The sequence below is a fragment of the Podarcis raffonei genome, chromosome 14 (genome assembly GCF_027172205.1).
Source record: "Podarcis raffonei isolate rPodRaf1 chromosome 14, rPodRaf1.pri, whole genome shotgun sequence".
In the NCBI taxonomy this organism is placed as follows: Eukaryota; Metazoa; Chordata; class Lepidosauria; order Squamata; family Lacertidae; genus Podarcis; species Podarcis raffonei.
In genome coordinates this window covers 35,528,277-35,546,796 of record NC_070615.1, presented here as the reverse complement: position 1 = coordinate 35,546,796, position 18,520 = coordinate 35,528,277, and the positions used below count along the sequence as shown (strand labels likewise).

Here is an 18,520-nt window from a genome sequence, read left to right as displayed (position 1 = left end):
GACAATCCACATGCCATCTATGGGGAACACCTTTTCACTTACCCCTGCCTTTGATGTGATGACACAAACTTAAATAAAGCCACATTAGCTTAAACTAATATGTCAGCTTTGCTCTAATGACTGCTTTCTGTGTTCCAGTAAAGGTCACAGCTCTTTTGCAAAGAGGAGCCGAGAGCACTTGACCAAAGCAGGAGACAGCTGACATTCGGAGACAGATGCAAGGAGCTCCTGAAGTCATTTTGTGCATTAATGCTTCCAGCTTAACATTGTTGGTGAGGCTCCAGAGAGGCTCCACAAAGCGCTGCCATCCTTGTGGTATCATAATATGAGAATCTGGGGAAGGAGTGGGAGAGCAGCTGCATCTCATGCTCTTGGTTGAACTAGAGGAGCCGTTCTGGGGATGGAGCCACATGCACAGGGAATCCTTGGCCCTCCAGACATTCCTGAATCATCTATGGCTATTGGTCATGATTGCTGGAACTGATGGGAGTTGTAGTTCAGCTACGTACTTCAGAAGGGACAAATATTCCCCACCTGTGAGCGAAACCATTTTTTAAATGAGTCCAGAGCTCCACTTACTGTAAGGGCCATGCTAGAAGTGACAGGACAATTCTGTGTATTTAAACATAAAAAGGCCCCAATTATGTGGAAAATGTGGCAGGGGGAGGAGGATTTGATTCGAAAAACAAACAGGATGCATGGATCTCTCCTGCCCACCCACAGCTTAGCTCCCTGCAATAGGGAGATGCTTTTCCAATTCTGAAAGTGAACCAACATGGAGAGAAGTTCTTCAGGAGAGGAACTGCGAGATAGAAAGTATGCAGCTCACCCGCTGGCCATAAAAAAATCACCTTATAGCTCCTAACTTCTAAATGCCTGAGGCAGTATCATATTCAGTAAACACATAATTGTTCCTATAAATGTGCAGCTCGGCCAGAAATGCAACTCCAGAAAGCGGCTTGAGAAAGAATATATTTTAGACTCCCAACCTCATTTTGTTGGCCAGCCCTTCCCAGAGCTGAGAAAGTATTTCAAAATTGTAGGCGGCACCATCAAGTTTCTAGGCACTTGCTGTTTCCCACCGCCCTGCAGGACAAACCACTCAGCCCCTTGGGTCCCTTTCATCTGCAATGGAGCGCCCACCAGGTGTACAGGTACAGGTACCTTGCATCAGCATCTCCATGGCCGTATGCTGCTTCATTAGCTGCCTGTCTTCCATGTCACTGTCAGATCCCTCATCCTCATGGATCTCTATGTCCGAGTCGTCATTGTCTAAATAAAAACAAGAATGCCCACCAATGACGGTTATTAGGACATCAGCCTCCATCTCTTTCTGTTCTTTGCTTCAGCTTGAAGGAATGATTGTGGGCTGACAGGCAGACCACTGCTCAGCAACAGAGTAATTGCAAAAGAGATCTCCGGTTAAGACTCAGGAAATAACTTTGCTTCAGGCATGGCACTGGGGAATCCACAGTCAAGAGCACACAACTTTAAATAATAATAACAATAAAAACCCAGTCGAGGTGAGGAATGACCTTTTAATTGAGATGGCAGAAAAGAGGTGCTTCAAGCTTCCCCTCAGTGCTGCTGCTTCTGTCAAAATTATTCCCTTCTGGGACTACTATTAGCATCATTTGATAGGGGTGGAGAGGATAGGGGGATAGGCTCTTGGTTGTCATCTCCCTCACACTGTAGGTGTTTAAATCCTACTGCCATTTAAGCAGTCTGAACAATGTGCAGGATTGCAGTGCAAGAAGACGGCACTGCTTCTGTCCAGAAAACTCACATATTGATATGAATGGAACAAAGGAAGACCGTCCACTAAAGGAGACCCTCCATTTATTGATTTCAGATCTTTTACTCTCAGAGATCTAATTCTACAGTGTGTGAAGGTCAGGAATAGCTACGTGGTCACAGCCATTAGATTTTTCATGTGGTCTCTGCAATGATCACACTTAAGAGAATCAGCTTGGAAATTTGATAACATTGCTCATTCCTTCTTATCATGCTGGCCAGCTATTCCCAACAGAACACAAGATGAGCGGTGATAAATATAGGGTGCATTTGCTGTCAAGCTGTGTGAGCCCGCTCACAGATAACTATTTACCCCTGTTCATAACACTGGAACCTGCAGCTCAGTTCAATGGAGCTAGCCGGACTTTGAAATATGCCAGAAACAGCTCCCTGAGCTGCCTTCCATCTCATCTCCTGCAGATAAATGACGCAATTGATTTCCATGCCCTTCTCAAACACAGTTAAAGGATCCAGAGAAATCGGACGCCTATCAGAACACACAGAGACACAAATACCCATAGGCTTGCATGGGGAAGATAGTGGCTAATCAGAGCGTTTCAGAAGTTACAAATGTAGGGGTGGAGAACACTTTGAAATTTGATTGTTGCCTACACATTCATCACAAACAAGGTTTTGGAAGTTTCTCTCTCTTTTCTTTTTACTGTGATCTTTTCTAAAGAGAATCAGCGCCATCCAAAACCACCAGGAAGCAGGGAGGTGCCTCACTTAGGGGAAAGAAAGATCAATATGTTCTCAGTTCAAGAAGATTTGTAGAAAATTAAGGATCTCTCACCCAAGTGAAATTAACAAACTGACGTAGTAATAATTATTGTAACAACAACAACAGGGACAAAATGGGCTGCAGATTAATTACAAAATGTTCTTCTCTACATTCCAAACTTCTATTAGTTTTTGGTCCTGGTTCAATGGTTATGGCTTCCCCCAGAGAATCTTGGGGATTGTAGTTCAGGAACTTCTAACAGAAGATTCTCAGCACCCTCACCCAAGTCCCCTGCAGAGAGGACAGACTATTTCATCAGTTTAGAACTGAACGTTAATGGGGTGGAGGAAACTGTGCTGCACACCATCAGCCATGGCATGTCACCTGTCCTTCCTACAATAATGCAAAGTGGGAACAGAAAGGATGCAGTTCTAAGGGGGAAGGCTTCCTCTCAGAGGCGGTGGAGTGATGGTTGCCTGCCTGATATACTGCTGCCACCGCCACCTTCTTTCCTCCAGGCAGGGAGTGGGGGACGTCCAACCCACAGGCCAATCCTGGCCCACAAAGGGATCCAATTGGCCACCGGGCCATTTCCCCCCAAACCACCCCCACCCCCTCATCAGCTGAGGTCACAGGTGATGTCAGCTGATGGCTGGGAGGGTAGAGCATGGGCGTAGCCAATGGAGGGGGGCAGGAAGGGGCAGCTGCCCCCAATCAATAAAAATCAATAAAAATACATAGCTGAGGTTCTGCCCCCCCAACAAAAGTCCTGGCTATGCCCATGATTGGCTGCACCACCCCATTCCCAGCAAGGACCAGGATCATGCAGCCTAGGCAGCAGGATTTAATCTCAACTCACCAGCTGCCTTCTCCTATAAGGGGGCAGGGATGGCGGCTGGCAGATGGAGGACTCCCTCACACCACTGCTGCCACCCATCCCCTTTAAAAAGGAGGCAAAGTACCATTTGAAATTGCCTCTCCCCACCACTTTAAAGGAACCCATGCTGTGGTTCCATAAAGCAGCTATTAACTAAAAATACAAATGACTTCCCTAAAATATCCTAACATGTAGATGGAATCAGATGAGAAGGTAGTACAAATTGTGTCTTTGTATGCCACTAATTTCAGATGAAAACCAAAACTGAAGAAGGAAAGAACGACCCACACCAAACCCACACCAGGGGGTTGGACTCGATGGCCCTTGTGGTCTCTTCCAACTCTATGATTCTATGATTCTAACCCCAAATGTGTTTAATAAATCTTTCACTGATCATACTTTGTTTCCACCTTAGCTGCAGGCAGAACCCACCAATAGATGTGTCACTTTCTCAATAAAGCTTTGTTCAAGCCAAGAACAATATGTGCTTCATGTTCACTGTGGGAACTCAGATTTCCCCACGGATCAAAGCTGCTCTTGTTTGCCCCAGTTGCTTCAAATCTTTGTAAACAAAAGCAAATATGTGATATACTCCATTTGAGCGGCTAAGCCCCAGGAGCTCATCCATTGCTTCCCCAAACAGAATTTTGCCAATACTGTAACAACAAACAACTGAGTTTGTAAAACAGAGGCAGTTTTATGATTGAGAAGGAATTATGCTCCAAAGGAAAGCTCTGTCATTGAAAGTCCAGTCCTGTGTACTTCAGCAGACAAGCCTCTGGGATGAGGATCCTGGTTCAAATCTCATCTTACCTATACACTCACTGAGATGGCCTTCGGCAAATCTCAAAGCCTCAGTACGCCATCAGCATATGGTGATCACTGAGAGTATGTCCATGAACTGCTCTGAACGTTCTAAGAATTACGTATCTGAGCAAGTGTATTTATTCTCCTTCAGACTCCTCTAAATTCATTTTTTAAAGTCCTTCGGCTTCATGTTCAAGTCTGATTATGCTCAGCTTTGCTCATAGCCATCTTTTCGGAGAACCATCTAATTGTAGAGTTGGAAGGGGCCTTGGAGATCATCTGGTTCAACCTCCTGCTCAATGCAGAATCAAGTTCCAGGGTAAAAATCAGCTGGGGGAAGGCCCTTTCAAGTCTCCTTCTAGAAGACAGCTGCAAGATGAAAAAAAAATTCAGGATCCACAACAGGCATGGGGAAACTTTGGGCCTCCAGATGCTGCTAACTACAACTCCCACCAGCCCCAACAAGCATGGCCAATGAGCAGGGAAGATGGGAGTTGTAGTTCATCAACTTCTGGAGCACCAAAGTTTCCTCATGCCTGATCTACAAAGACCCAGCAAGCCAAAACACTAGTCCTCAGCAGAACCAACAGTGCTCTGCTACTTAAAGCCTGCTGCCACATACAAAAGGACAAAGACAAGGAAGGTTGAGATAAAACTATTAACAAGCTGGAACTATCAAATGCGACTTGAAAAGCCTCAGCCAGTCTCAGTCAAAAGCAAAAATTCCCTTAACTGATCCACAAGAGAAAACCTTCTGGGTTTCTCCCTCACATGCCCCCTGCCTCCCAATAAATGTTCAAGGCATACAAAGCAATATTAAAATAACTGGGATGATTCACCTAAGGGTCTCTGCTGACGTCTTAGTTAAGAATAAGCCAAAACTGAAATAACAACATCAGGATAAAATTGCTCCTTCCAATCTGTCACTGATCAGAATTTTCTGTCAAAAGTTAGCATGTGGGCAACCTTATTAATTATAGTTCCCTTGGTATTAAAAGCAGGCCTAAATACTCCCTCCCACTGGAGAGATTTGACCTAGAGTAAAAAGAGAGGAAACATTGACTAGAATTGCTTATCAGATGAAGAGCAGCATCTTTGGCTAATTAAACAGAGTTACTTATTTTCATATGGCTTAAACAGGACCCAATACTATAAGACCCGGTTTTAGTTCAATGTAATCCGCAAATCGGTGAATTAATCCAGTTTTGCATATTCATCTGCAAAAGTTACTAGCTCATAGAAAGTTTTCTGCTTGCCTCTTGCATGCCTGTAACTTATATTAGCCATTTATACCCTAAAGGAGGAATATGTTGTTGCTCCTTGCCTGGTTGTAGGTTTTCTTAGCTAGCACAAGTGCCCAGGTGAGTTGCAATTTACAGCTTTGAATTAATAGTCAGGTGGATAATAAAAAAACACACCTTTTTTTGTTGGATAGGCCATCCATCAATTTCTTTCACTCCATTGGTGTCTATTCATTCCCCATAGTTGCATCAGCTGGAGAGATGAGGCGGTGAGGCCCTTTCCGTCAGACCAGTTACCATTTGGCTCTTCCACTCCACTAACAGGCAATGCACCGGCCACATCAGAGAAAAGAATGTGAGAGTCTAAGGCCCCCTTCTATGGGACCAACTACTGTTTGGTTCCTCCAAGATGATGTGTGCCAGGCACATTCCGCCCAAATCATTATGCAACCTTATTACAGATGAACTGGTATCTGAATTTACTCTTTACCCCCTTCTATTATCACCCTTTCTTTTTTGTAGCCAACAGATTGGTGGCCATGATTTTACACCATAGCTGTCAACTTACAGATTTGAAAGTAAGGGACCAGCAGCCTTGAAAATAAGGGACCAGCAGCCAAAATAAGGGACCTGCAGCCTCACCTGTTCCAGGCACTCCAGTCTTCCTGTCCTCCTGCAGTCTGGTCAAACTCATGCTGATAGCTTCAACTGACTAGAATCTGAATCACATGCACCACAAGGCCTATGCAGCCTCAACTTAAGATGGCTCCCCGGCCTGGCTTTGCACTGCAAAGTTTGCAGCAGCGCGTGCAACAAAATGGCGTCCAGCATTCAAATAAACCCCTCAGCTTGCATGAACTAGCCACACACAAGGCATGCAAGCTCCACCCCCCAGTCGTTCTTAGACTTCTTATTGGGTGAGCAACACAGCCAAGCAACACAGTTGGAGCCTCCCTCCTCCCTGGCCGGCAGGGAGGGAAGGAGAGGAGCTGCTTCCTTTGAAATTTAAGGGGCATCATTTAAGGGACATCCATCAATAAGGGACAGCAGCGTGACATGGCGCTGGAATAAGGGACTGTCCCTTCAAATAAGGGACACTTGACAGCTATGTTTTACACAGTAAATGGGCAGCAGTCAAATGGGCAGCAGTCAATAAATAATACAACAAATCCCCTATTATTAGCATACAGCAAGCCAAAACTGCTTCATAGAGTTGTAGAGTTGGAAGGGACCGCGAGGGTCCTCTAGTCCAACCCCCCCTGCAGCTAAATACTACATTGTTAAAGTGAAAGTGACTCACCTCTATTCCTAACAGTAATAGGGCTTACCCACCATGCTACCCATAATGCAGCTGATTTGGGGCTCAGAGATAGATATTTAGACAGTAAGCAGCCATGACCTACCCAAAGCTCCCATCATTGAAATGGGGTGGGGTGGGAGGGAACAGACAACATACAGTCTTGACTTCCCATTCTGCCTTGAAAATAGTAAATTGAGTGACAGGACAATCAAGCAGAAAGAGAAAACTGCTGTAGCTCCATATGCCTCTCTACCTGCCTGGTGTTTAGATTCCACCCCAAATGACCATGGTGACATGCAAATGGAAAGGGTCAAACTGCATCGGACCCTGGGTCTGCAGACACCCGAAAAAGTTAACAAACAGAGCTCACTTCCACTCTTCAGCAAGCGCTTCTCTTCCTCCTTCAGCTTGTTCTGCATCAAGCGCAAAGTGTTCTCTGCTTCCTGCAGGGAAGGGAAAACATCAAAATCAGAAAGGCAGCTGCACCATGCTTCCGCTCAGGAGGGTAACAAGACATAAGCTGTTGCTTGGGTTAATATCAAAGGCTTTGCAGCCAGCTTAGTTCCATAGAATGGGACTTTAAAAAAAGTGACTATAAGTTTCTCTCTAAATTAGATCAACTCTAGCTGTTCAAAAGTGCTGCAAACCTTTGAATCTGGGCACACTCCTCTTTGATTCGTGCCAGAAGATTATTCCATGAGGTTCAGTAGACTAAAACGCTTTTTATGTAACTTGTTGGTTCAATAAAAGAACATCTACAAATGTTAATCAACTGTCTATGAGAATCCATACAATTTTTGTGTGTGCTAGCCATGAGGGAAGTAAAGCCACTTTCCCTGCAACCAGTATGAAAGCTAACTGGGCTAACTTTGGTCCTTATCCCTAGCCTGCTTAGAAGAAGCACCTCCTGAGCTCGTTCCAGTCATGTCTGCCAACTTCATTTGCAGTTGGAGCCAGCTCAGAGGTGCTGCCTTGTGGCACAGCAAAGCACAATGGTAAATGTTAAAGGGAAGGGTGGTAAAGGTAAAGGTACCCCTGCCCGTACGGGCCACTCGTGTCCGACTCTGGGGTTGCGTGCTCATCTTGCTCTAGAGGCCGGGAGCCGGCGCCGTCCGAAGACACTTCCGGGTCACGTGGTAGCGTGACGAAGCTGCTCTAGCGAGCCAGCACCAGCGCAGCAGACGGAAACGCCGTTTACCTTCCTGCTATAAAGCGGTACCTATTTATCTACTTGCACTTAAGAGTGCTTTCGAACTGCTAGGTGGGCAGGAGCTGGGACCGAACAACGGGAGCTCACCCCGTTGCAGGGATTTGAACTGCTGACCATACGATCAGCAAGTCCTAGGCACTGAGGTTTTACCCACAGCGCCACCCGCGTCCCCCTTAAAGGGAAGGGTAAGGACCCCTTTTTAGTGCCGTCACCCACTAAAGGGAGTGGGGGAGAAGAGCAGAATGACAAGGGCAGAGGAGAAAGTGCTTCCAGCCTCCATTTTTATTTACTAGTCTGCTTTTTTTAAGCCAGCAAGTAAAAATTCAGATATGCACTGCCAGTTGTGTTGGTTTTACACTTCTTTGTACAGTTGCTGTGGCAGAACGAAACAAAGAGCTATACCCTAAAGCCATGCACAACACTTGGAAATGTATTCCAAGTGCTTCTGTGACTACTTGTACACTCAAAGCACCTGCACATGGGTTTATGCAATTAATCTAGGAAGGGAAATATCCTTCAAAGGTCAAAAACTTAAAGCAATTTCATCACTATTATGCCGACAACAATATGGCAAAGCAGCCAGTTCTATGAACTTTGCTGCTTTCTCTGCCTAGGGTAGAATACATGCTCCAGAGTGATGCACACAGGCTCATGTTTCTTACCATAACACATTTTCTTACATTGCTTACTCCTTGATTCCAACTATGGTCGAGAGAAGCAAACTTATGTGTGCTCTAGCCCACAAATACTGTTCAGGACCTTGCGGGTAGTTCACTGACTGTTCACTGACAGAGGGAGTGGGGTGGTGGGGGAGATGTGCAATTAACGAATGAGAACAGGAGTGCAAGATCTGCCACCCTCCTGCTTCCTCTGTGCCCGCCACCTCTTCTCTCTCACTGGGTGACAAACAGGAAGGAGGCTGGGACCCAACAGGACGAGACCCTTCTCCTGCCAGCTTGTGTAGGATCCCACCAGGGCTCAATTTACTTGTTAGATGATTTATAAACCACCACTCATCAAAACAGATTGGATGGATTTCATAATTTATTGTATTTGTTTTCGTAAAGTTTTTTTAAAAGAAGTTTTCTTTTAGAATTGTATAATACAATTAAAGCAACAAACGAAAAATAAAAAGGAAAGTCAACATAGGAAAGGAGGGCAGAAAGGCTTCCTATGGGCATCTAATTGGCCACTGTGGGAACAGAATGCTATATGCCAAAGGGGTCTTTGTCCTGATCCTGCAGGCCTCTTCATATACCTACCCTTCCTGTCCATTGGGCCAGCTTGGACAGAAAGGGCTATCTAAAGGTACCCTTTGGGGCCAGGACTTGCCTAAGCCACACAATCTTCTTGGCTTTGGGACATTTCTTGGCATCCCTTGGCTCATCTCAACTTGGGCAGCTACCAATGGCTGACCCCTGCCACAGAGGGAGAGAGGAAAGGGAAGAGGAATGTTCAGGGGGTGGGACTAGATGACCCTTGAAGTCCCTTCCAACTCTGCAATTCCATAATTCTATAATCTGAATCCATGGGTATTGCCTCTGCAAGCAATCCTGGAATGACAACATAAGAAGGGCTTGCTGGATCAAGCCAGCAGCACATCGATTCCAGCCTCCTGTTCTCACAGTAGCCAACCAGATGCCCCCCTCCTATAGGAAGCCCACAAACAGGACCCGAGTTCAACAACACTCTCCCCACTTGTGAGTCCCAGCAACTGGTTTCCAGATGCATAATGCCTCTAATAGTGGAGGTAGAGCATAGCTATCATGGTTGGCAGCCTCTACGAATTTGTCTAATCCTCTTTTAAAGCCACCAAAAGAAATCCATCTAGTTACACTAGCCCACTAGCTACAGTTGCTCTGCACCGAACTGAACTGATTGCAAATCTTAAGATGATTTCCTTGTATCTCACTCCTGCTCCAATAGGCACAACAGATTGCCCAATATCACGACAGACAGAGTCTCCAGCGAGAAAGTGTTAGACATAGCATTTGGGAGCCCTGTCTACCACAATGGTAAATGCATCCATTTATTTCCCATTGTCACAGATACTAATTAATAGTTTTCCAAATGTCACCCCTGGGGGCAGAGTGGGGAGAGTACAGGACCCAGAGGCAATTAATCATTTTGCAAAAAGCTATAAAAGGGGGGTATTGATCTTAGAAGCAGAACGGAACTGAGCGTCTGCAAAGCTATTTCCAAAGAGTCTAATAGCAGCTGCTACGGAAGGGTACTGTGAAAAACATGCCATCAGTTAGCAGGAGGCTGATGATCTATTGCTAAACAAGCTCTGCAAGGCACAGCATTGTTTAACCAATGATATTCCCAGTGAAGCCTCTGCTGCCTTGGACATCCACAACCTGTTCAGGTCCACATTGAAAACATTCTGCTTACCACAACACAATCTGACTTCTATAGGCAGAATTAAAATACGATTAGAATGTAAACCATTTACTGCATTTATTCCAAATTCTATCTTGTCGGCAGGACTTTGGATGGCAGTTTTCTACTGTTCCCTGCGTCTTCTCTATGCTTGGATGTGAAAACTGCTGTAGAATCTATATGGCATGTTTCTTTTGACTGATTCAGCAAAAAAACCCCCTATTTTGGGTATACTGGACTCCACAGCAGCTCTGTATGAAGGGGTTGTCTAATCCAGATGCATTTTAGAGGTGTAATGCTAGAAATGTCTCATTGAGGAATATGATATGGGCTTCCCCTGAAATGCCCTGTTTGGTCTGAAGTTGCTGTCTGTATCAATTTTGTACTGGCAAAATATCTGCAGATGTTTGTGTACTTTAAGTTATATTCCTGCAAAATAAGGACTAACAACTGGACAACAAAAATGGAATTTATGAGCCCTTGCAGTTGCTAAGAGACATATACCTTGAGCGTGGAAGGATAAATATTCACTATCTATTATGCAACGGTTTGAAGTCCTTAATGCCCTTGCTACAGTTGAAAGCACTTTCTTCAAACACCAACTTCCTTTGGATATCTGTTTTGACATTTGTAGGACATTTATGAATCTTTATGTGTGTCTTAAGATGGACATATTGATGTTTATTTTATTGTGAATGTGAGATGACAACTGCGCTTTTGCTTTCTTTAATAAATCTGCAGTAAAAAAGAAATGCAAATTTATTGGAGCAAGAAATGTAAATCTTATCTTTTCTCAGTAGACTTGTTTTCTACATATCCTTTCCTAGCCTCCATCCAGGCTTGTGTTTGTGGAAGGGTTTTTATGGGGTTTTTTTGATTTACTAAGCATTTGGTATGCTTTATTTTGTATTTTTCTGTTGTGAACCACTCTGGAATCTTTGAATAAAGGACAGTATACAAATGTAATAAATAAATAATAATACTTCAAACTCAATATTCACAAGTCAGAGAAAGCTACCCTTTCAGAAGGCATCAGAGAAGCTATGTCATTCTCTCCCCCGCCCCCCGCAAATACTTGGCTATATGTACCAACAGTTTGGCTTAGTAAAAGGTAACTTCTGAGGAGCTGGGTTTTCTCAAATCATACATGACACATGACTTTAACTTGCCAAGAAAACGTCCCTGGACCTTTTTTGCTGGCAATAATAAAATAATAATAATAATGTTATTATTTATACGCTACCCATCTGACTGGGTTTCCCCAGCCACTCTTGGTGACTTACAGCACATAAAAATAGCAAAACATTAGACATTAAAATTTTCCTGATACAGGGAAATGTATGACTGATGGGGAGTTGCAGTCCAAAATATATGGAGGGCACCAGGTTGGGCGATGCTGTTTTAGCTGGAGAAGCCAGAAACTGACCCTGGGTCCTCCTCTTCTGTGCAAAGCAGTCACCAAACTACAATCCCTGCCTAGCAAAGGGCCTTTTAGAAAGACAACTGGCTCAACACTTGCACAGCATCCTGTCCTCTGACTGATCATGACTTACGCTATAAAAAAATCATTACAAATCAGTCTTTAATTTTAAAATGATATTTCCTAGCCTGTAGTTGAACACTCTTCCCCCCGTGTTCTTGAAGGAATTAATGAGCATCATGACTGATTACTTCATCTGGTAGTCAACAACCCTGTCAACTTTTTAAAATATATAACTAAATGAATTTTGACATGCAGCTGGCAGAAAAAAGTGAAACTTCTGTAACATATTGGAGAAATTCCCGACACAAGTGCGCAACCATTTTCAAGCTCTCTTCACCATTAGCCAAGGTAAGGCAGCCCACCTCAGGCAGCAGATTTGAGAGCACATTAAAAAAAGCAGCAAGTTCTCATTTAATTCTTATATTTTCCAACGTTTGGAACCTATTTGCATCATCTGCCTCAGGCATCAGGCCATATCCACCAGAGAGAAAAACCTTCCTGCAATTATTCATGCTCTGGTAATATTGCTGTTGGTTATTGCAATATGTCATTACAGCCATCCCATCAGGCCATAGCAGAGGAAGAGAGATGGGACTACAGGGAATTTTCTTGCCCTCTGCTGAAAAAACAGCAACATTTGCCTCCTTATCTCCTTGAAATCTTTTCATTTCAGTGATCATTACAAGATTAAGAGTTTGTGTCTATGTTTCTTTTTCTCCTTTTCCCTCCCTAATGTCTCCTCCTATTGCATCATATTTTTCTTAGATTGTATGTCTGAAGGACTCAGTTAGTTCTCTAGGAGACTTTCTCAGCTGAGGAGCAAAATAAAAATGTTTTAAATAAATCTGAAGTGTTACCTTAAGAGAATTGGTTTAGAACCTGACAGCAACATTTTAAAAGCCTTTCTCCACCCCCACCCTCCAGTATTTTATTTTTAAGCAAAGAAGAATTTGAGGCAAATCTGATACATCTGTCTAAGCTTAGTGGCCAGTTCCTTAGCATTTGCTTTTTCAAGTTTAGCAATGTGAGCCACTGACTTCGGTCCCAGAACGTTGCCACCCCAGTGATGACAAATCTCACCGTATCTCTCACTGTAGTTTCTGTGAGGCAGTAGATAAGAGGGAAAGATGGGAAGCAAACCCCACTTCTCCAGCTTTGCACTGAATTTTCAGTTTCATTATGAAAATGATGACCCAGTGAGCATCTGATACCGATTGCCCTGTTTCCAAGCTTCCCATAGGCATCTGGCTGGCCACTTTGAGAATAGGATGCTGACCTAAGTGGTCCTTTTGGTCTGATCCAGCAGGGGTTCTTCTTATGCTCTTAAATAAAGCATTGCGTTTTTCGTCTAAATTCCGTCTGTATTCCTCATTCTTAATAATGTTGTACACTGGATCCCCCACCCTTTCATGTTGCGTAAGTCACAATGTCTGCCCATTCTAAGGAGGGGGTACACACTTCACTTAAAATATTGTGATGAAAACTGTTATCAGTCTGAGATCCTGAGCTAGGTGGAGCACAGTACCGAAAAGAAGGGATGGGCAAAGGCTTCTTGAATCCCAGCAACAAAGATGTGTGCCTTTGGTATCTTCACAAGGCTATATTCAGAAAGACAGGTGAGCCAGGAGCTCTGTGACCCTCCAAGTATTGTTGGACTCCAATGCCTGCCAACCCCAGTCAGCATGTTATCCCAGCAGGGATGCTGGAGTTTTATTACAGCAACTTCTGGAGGACCACAGGTTCCCCATCTCAGCTCTAAACCTATGTGTTTCTTGCAGCCTTTTATTCCCTAAGGTCCTGGGCACAATGGCACAAGAAGAGTCCTTGACCGTGCAGCATCCTTATGATGCTATCAACAGGAACTTCAAGTTTCAACAGTCCCTTCTCTATGTCAGCAGTTCCAGAGCAGGAGACATTAATCCTGCCTGGTATCTTGTCCTAACAGCTTGCAGATAAGCACAATGTCCAGGGGGAAATGCCAATTTCCTTCTAACAGGAGCTCAAAATCTTCACACTGGAGCACAATGCACATTCAATAGCAAAGAGAAATTCAAAATTATGGCTGGGAGGGAGATTAAGGAAGGAAGAAACAAAGTGACAACACTGGGCAAAAGAAAAGAAAGGCCCTTCAAGAGACCATGGTGTATTAACAGAGTACTCTTCAAACAATGAGTCCCCCATTTTCAATGACCAAAAAACAAAGCCACCTATCTGGGACATCTCCAATTAACTCAACCGTGCCTACATTGTAATAGAAATTGCCTCAACTGCTCTCATATTTATTTGCTTACTTCTCTCTCTGGACCTAAGGAAAGTACAAATTGTAATGATTCAATAAAAGCTCATTTGCTACTCTCCTGGCCTATTACAGTTCTATTGTATTAGTTTATTTGATGCGTTGGTTTCCATGCATGGTCTTTATGTAAATATGTGGATGAGTCCATGGTGTGAACGCCATGATCAGTGTATATAGTTTATCAAATTATGTCAGATGAAGAAATTACTAGAGCAGCTGGGGCCTCTTAGAGCCTTATAAATAAATATTTTACCAGCAAGGAATATCACAATTTACTCTTGTATATTCTGCTATTGTTTAAGGCACACCTGTGCAATCGGAAGCTGCACCTCGGTTTACAAACTTTTCAGAAGTCGAATGGATTCTGTTTGACTTCCGAAGTACGTCTGTAATTTATACTGAAAGCAGGGGTTTGGAGGGGACCCCAAATTTCAGGGTCTGTAGTTAATGAAGCTCTTCACATGGTGTTAAGGGGACAGCGCTGGTGCCTGCTCACACCTACAGCATCGGTTAGCCTTAACAAGGACTGAAAGAGGCCACCTTTATAAAAGCACTCAAAAATCAAGCACAATAAAAAATAATTGCGAGTGTAGCATGGCTTAACAAGTTTTTGTTTTCCCTCCTCTGTCTCGGTTAACTTGACCGCAGGCCAGCTGGTGCTTCGATATCAGAATGCTTCACTAGCAGACCATAATGACAAGTTGGGATTTAAACTCTTCTCAGCAGTTAAGATATGTCACGATTGCATAATGAATGGTAACTCAGATACCAATAGGCAGCACACGCAAGCTTTCCCAAGCCAAGCTTCTGCAGGAACAATTTGTACACAAGAATTTAATTGTAATGAATTCTCCTCAATAGAAGCGTCACAAAGGAGAGTTAATCATTTCAGGATTGATTGCGCTACATGGAAATTTAAATTACAGCTCCTGCTGCCTCCTTGAAGGAGAATGGCAGCACTCGGCATGAATCGCAGATGGTCAGGGGCCTTCAGGGAAATGCGGGAGATGACTGGCATTTCTGGGCCTCTGTTGTCCCCAGGAGCGTAAGAAGAGTCCTGCTGGACCAGAGCAAAAGGTCTTCTGGCCCAGCAGCCTGTTTCCAAAAGTGGCCAGCCAGATGCTTATGGGAAACCCACAGAGCCTCCCCCTTGCAAACCCTGTGTCCTGCCCCCACCTCACCACCAGAAATGGAGATTCAGAGAAGCAAGTGGGATCTGGGGGGGGGGGGTGTGTCGCAGCGTATTCCCTCTTCTAGAGGAAGTGCTCCTAATCAGGTTTCCAGTCACTTACTCCCTCCAAAGCAAGGCATTCCTTATTATTCTGATTTTCTTTTACAGTTGATGTTCAACACCCTGAAGCTACTGGGCATCCTCAGTCTCCCTTAGACTGCCCTTTTTTTGAGTTTTCATGAGATATTTTCTTTTTGTACTTCTACCTACTTCTTGCTTCACCCAAGCATGCAGATACTACCCTCATTTTCATTGCCTCCAGTTTTGCTCCATGGCCCAAGTTAGCTATTAGAGATAGGCTTACTACTATTGGGCAAGCTAGGTTGCCACTTCCTCTCAAGGGATACGGTAGCACAGCACTACCCTGTGTTCTTCAGCTGATGCCCTTCTCTCTGTGTGTGAGGAGGGTAGTGAAAAGAGAATGGGACGTCTGAGTAGTGGCTCCCCAGTTGTGAAATGCTTTCCCCAGAGAGGCACGCTGGGCTCCTTCACTATCTGCTTTTATTCAGCCAGGCCTTTGGAGTTTAATTCTCTGCATATTTTCAGTGGAGTGGCACTGAGTTGGGTTTGCACTTTTATGCATATTGTTGTATTTTAAAGGTAAAAAGGTAAAGGACCCCTGACAGTTAAGTCCAGTCGCAGACGACACTGGGGTTGCGGCGCTCATCTCGCTTTACAGGCCGAGGGAGCCGGCGTTTGTCCGCAGACAGTTTTCCGGGTCATGTGGCCAGCATGAATAAGCCGCTTCTGGTGCAACGGAACACCGAAACCAGAGCAGCGCCCGGAAGCGCCGTTTACCTTCCCACAGGAGTGGTACCTATTTATCTCCTTGCACTTTTGGGCGTGCTTTCGAACAGCTAGGTTGGCAGGAGCTGGGACTGAGCAACGGGAGCTCACCCCATTGAGGGGATTCAAACCGCCAACCTTCTGATCGGCAAGCCCAAGAGGCTCAGTGGTTTAGACCACAGCACCAGCCGCGTCATTAGTTGTATTTTAGGTTGTTTTTATTCTTGTTTTTCTTAACAACAACATGGTTAGACATGCATATTTCCCTCCAAGGACTATGCTAGTGCTTGTATAAGAGCAGGAATCTTGTGGACAAAGATCTGCTATATTACATAGACCTGTAGGCCTTCTGTCTTTTGGGGATGTGGGGAAGAGGGGGTAGTTTTAAGAGGCTGCTGCATGGCATCCACAGTGCTGCACTAATTAAAATGTGAAAACCTTTCTTCAGTCTTTAAATCACTTTTCCAATTATGAAACACAACCTACCCGATGTCATTAGTTGTGAAACAACAGCAGAGAAGACAAGCCGCTGCATCTGCCAAGTGTTCCAGAGATTACAGGCCAATTACTCAATGATGCTCTTTAGGCTGGAACACAGTTTCACTTGATAAATATTCATTTGTCCACCAGCTCATTCATCAATACCCAAAGAACCCAGGGAAGCAGATTAACCTAACCACATAGTCATTGCCATTGTCTTAGCATGCTGTTGAGTGAAATTCTGAAAAAGGGGGCACAAAGCGTATCATTTCCTCTGCACAATAATTGCAAAAGACATATTTACTGGAACAAAGGCAAGTCAGTATACAAAGATCAATGAGCCATTTGATTATTTAGATGAGTGGGTGTTGCAAAGATTGGAATTCAATTATTTATGATTTCAAGTCCTATTTTTCTTTGACTCCCAGCAAGCGGCACATATTCCAAAGAGGCAGGGTTAATCTGACACCAAAGTGTCCTGGCAAACGTGATGAAAGGACAGTCAGGAAGAAGAGGAAAGGAAGAGAGAAACAGCCCTTTTAGAACTGTGCCTTGATCTCCCATTGTGTACAGCACTAAATCATAAATCTGCAGTGGTTCAGAAAGCGGGGTGAGACAGGGCGAGGATTTTTGAAGTCCATGGTGCTTCTTCTGTTATGACACACTTCTTAAAAACAACAACACCTGTCAATGGGCAGGTTTTCAATGTTGCAGACCCTGAATGGGGAAGAGCAACTGTGAATAGTGCCTATTGGCTCATGCATACCAAGTCATTAACCCATTATAACCACACACACACTTGTGTCCCCCGAGCATTTCTGAAATTTTAAAACCAATGTTTGAAGTTATTATTAAAATAAAATAAATAAATGACAGACAAGTCAATCAAAATACATGTGGCGGACCATACTGGGCAGACCATCTGAAGCAAGGAAGCAAGATGACTCAACTAGTATTCAAGGCACTGCCATGTATACCTTTCATGCAAATTACACAGGCAGGAGGAAACTGTGCTCAGCGCATGACTGAACTTTTTAAAATTACATCCGTCTTCACCCAAGAGTTTTAAATTTATTTATTTATAACTATGTTTTATTTTTCTTGGTCTTTGTATATCTCCTTGCAAAAAGAGCAACCCTGGGCAGATGGGTAACAGCAGTCGGATTCTACCATAAGCAAATGGGTCAAGCCCCCAAAATAGTGACAGAAAACAAGAAAGCAAGCCTCAAAGTTTAGAAAAATTTTGTACTGGAACCTGGGTTGGTGCCATAGCTGTCAACTTACAGATTTGAAAATAAGGGACCAGCAGCCTTGAAAATAAGGGATCAGCAGCCAAAATAAGGGATTTTAGTCAACCAGCTGAAATGCGAAGTTAAAAGGGAACAGATAATTTGGGAGAGCAGCGCCGGTTTTTAGCCCTTTGTTTCCAGAGGTTGCTGTTCAAGACACCAGCTGATGAAACACTGCAATTAAATAACTACAACCAGCAACCACTTTTCGCGCAAAATGAAGTCCAAGCTACGAAGATGCTGCTGCAGTTCTGTATCTTTTCTCTCGTGCTCCATCTGCAGCTCTCAGTTCCATCAGGTGGGGCGGGAGGAAGGGGGGGGAGAAATAGCGCCCGAAGTAAACCCGCAGATCAGACCATCTATGCTAGTCTACCGCTACAAATCTATGGGAGAAGCGCTTGCGGTCCTTCCTCCGCTTTCCCCCTCTATGGTTAGCCCTTGGAACACCTGCCCATGCCTCTGCCTCCGCCTCCCCCCCCCCTCTGAACTGCTTTCTCTATGGTTTCCCTCGCTCTCCTCTCAAGGCTCCTCAACAATGCCCATCTCATCCGGGTCCTTCGGGGGCACAGCCACAGTACGGCCTAGCAGGAGCGGTGGTGGCGGCAACGGGCAGAGGGGAGGCC

At 44.4% G+C, this 18,520-nt stretch overlaps 1 protein-coding gene across 3 annotated transcripts in view; it reads right to left on the bottom strand.

Annotated features, from left to right (window-relative positions):
• Nucleotides 1-18,520, bottom strand: part of CLUAP1 (clusterin associated protein 1) — a 55,798-nt gene that overhangs the window by 5,744 nt on the left and 31,534 nt on the right. For all 3 annotated transcript variants that reach the window (XM_053364648.1, XM_053364646.1, XM_053364647.1), the window contains 2 exons: nt 7,111-7,183; nt 1,165-1,272 (listed from right to left, as the gene is read on the bottom strand). In XM_053364648.1, the coding sequence (XP_053220623.1) occupies nt 1,165-1,272; nt 7,111-7,183 (181 nt within the window). The remainder of the gene's footprint in view (nt 1-1,164; nt 1,273-7,110; nt 7,184-18,520) is intronic.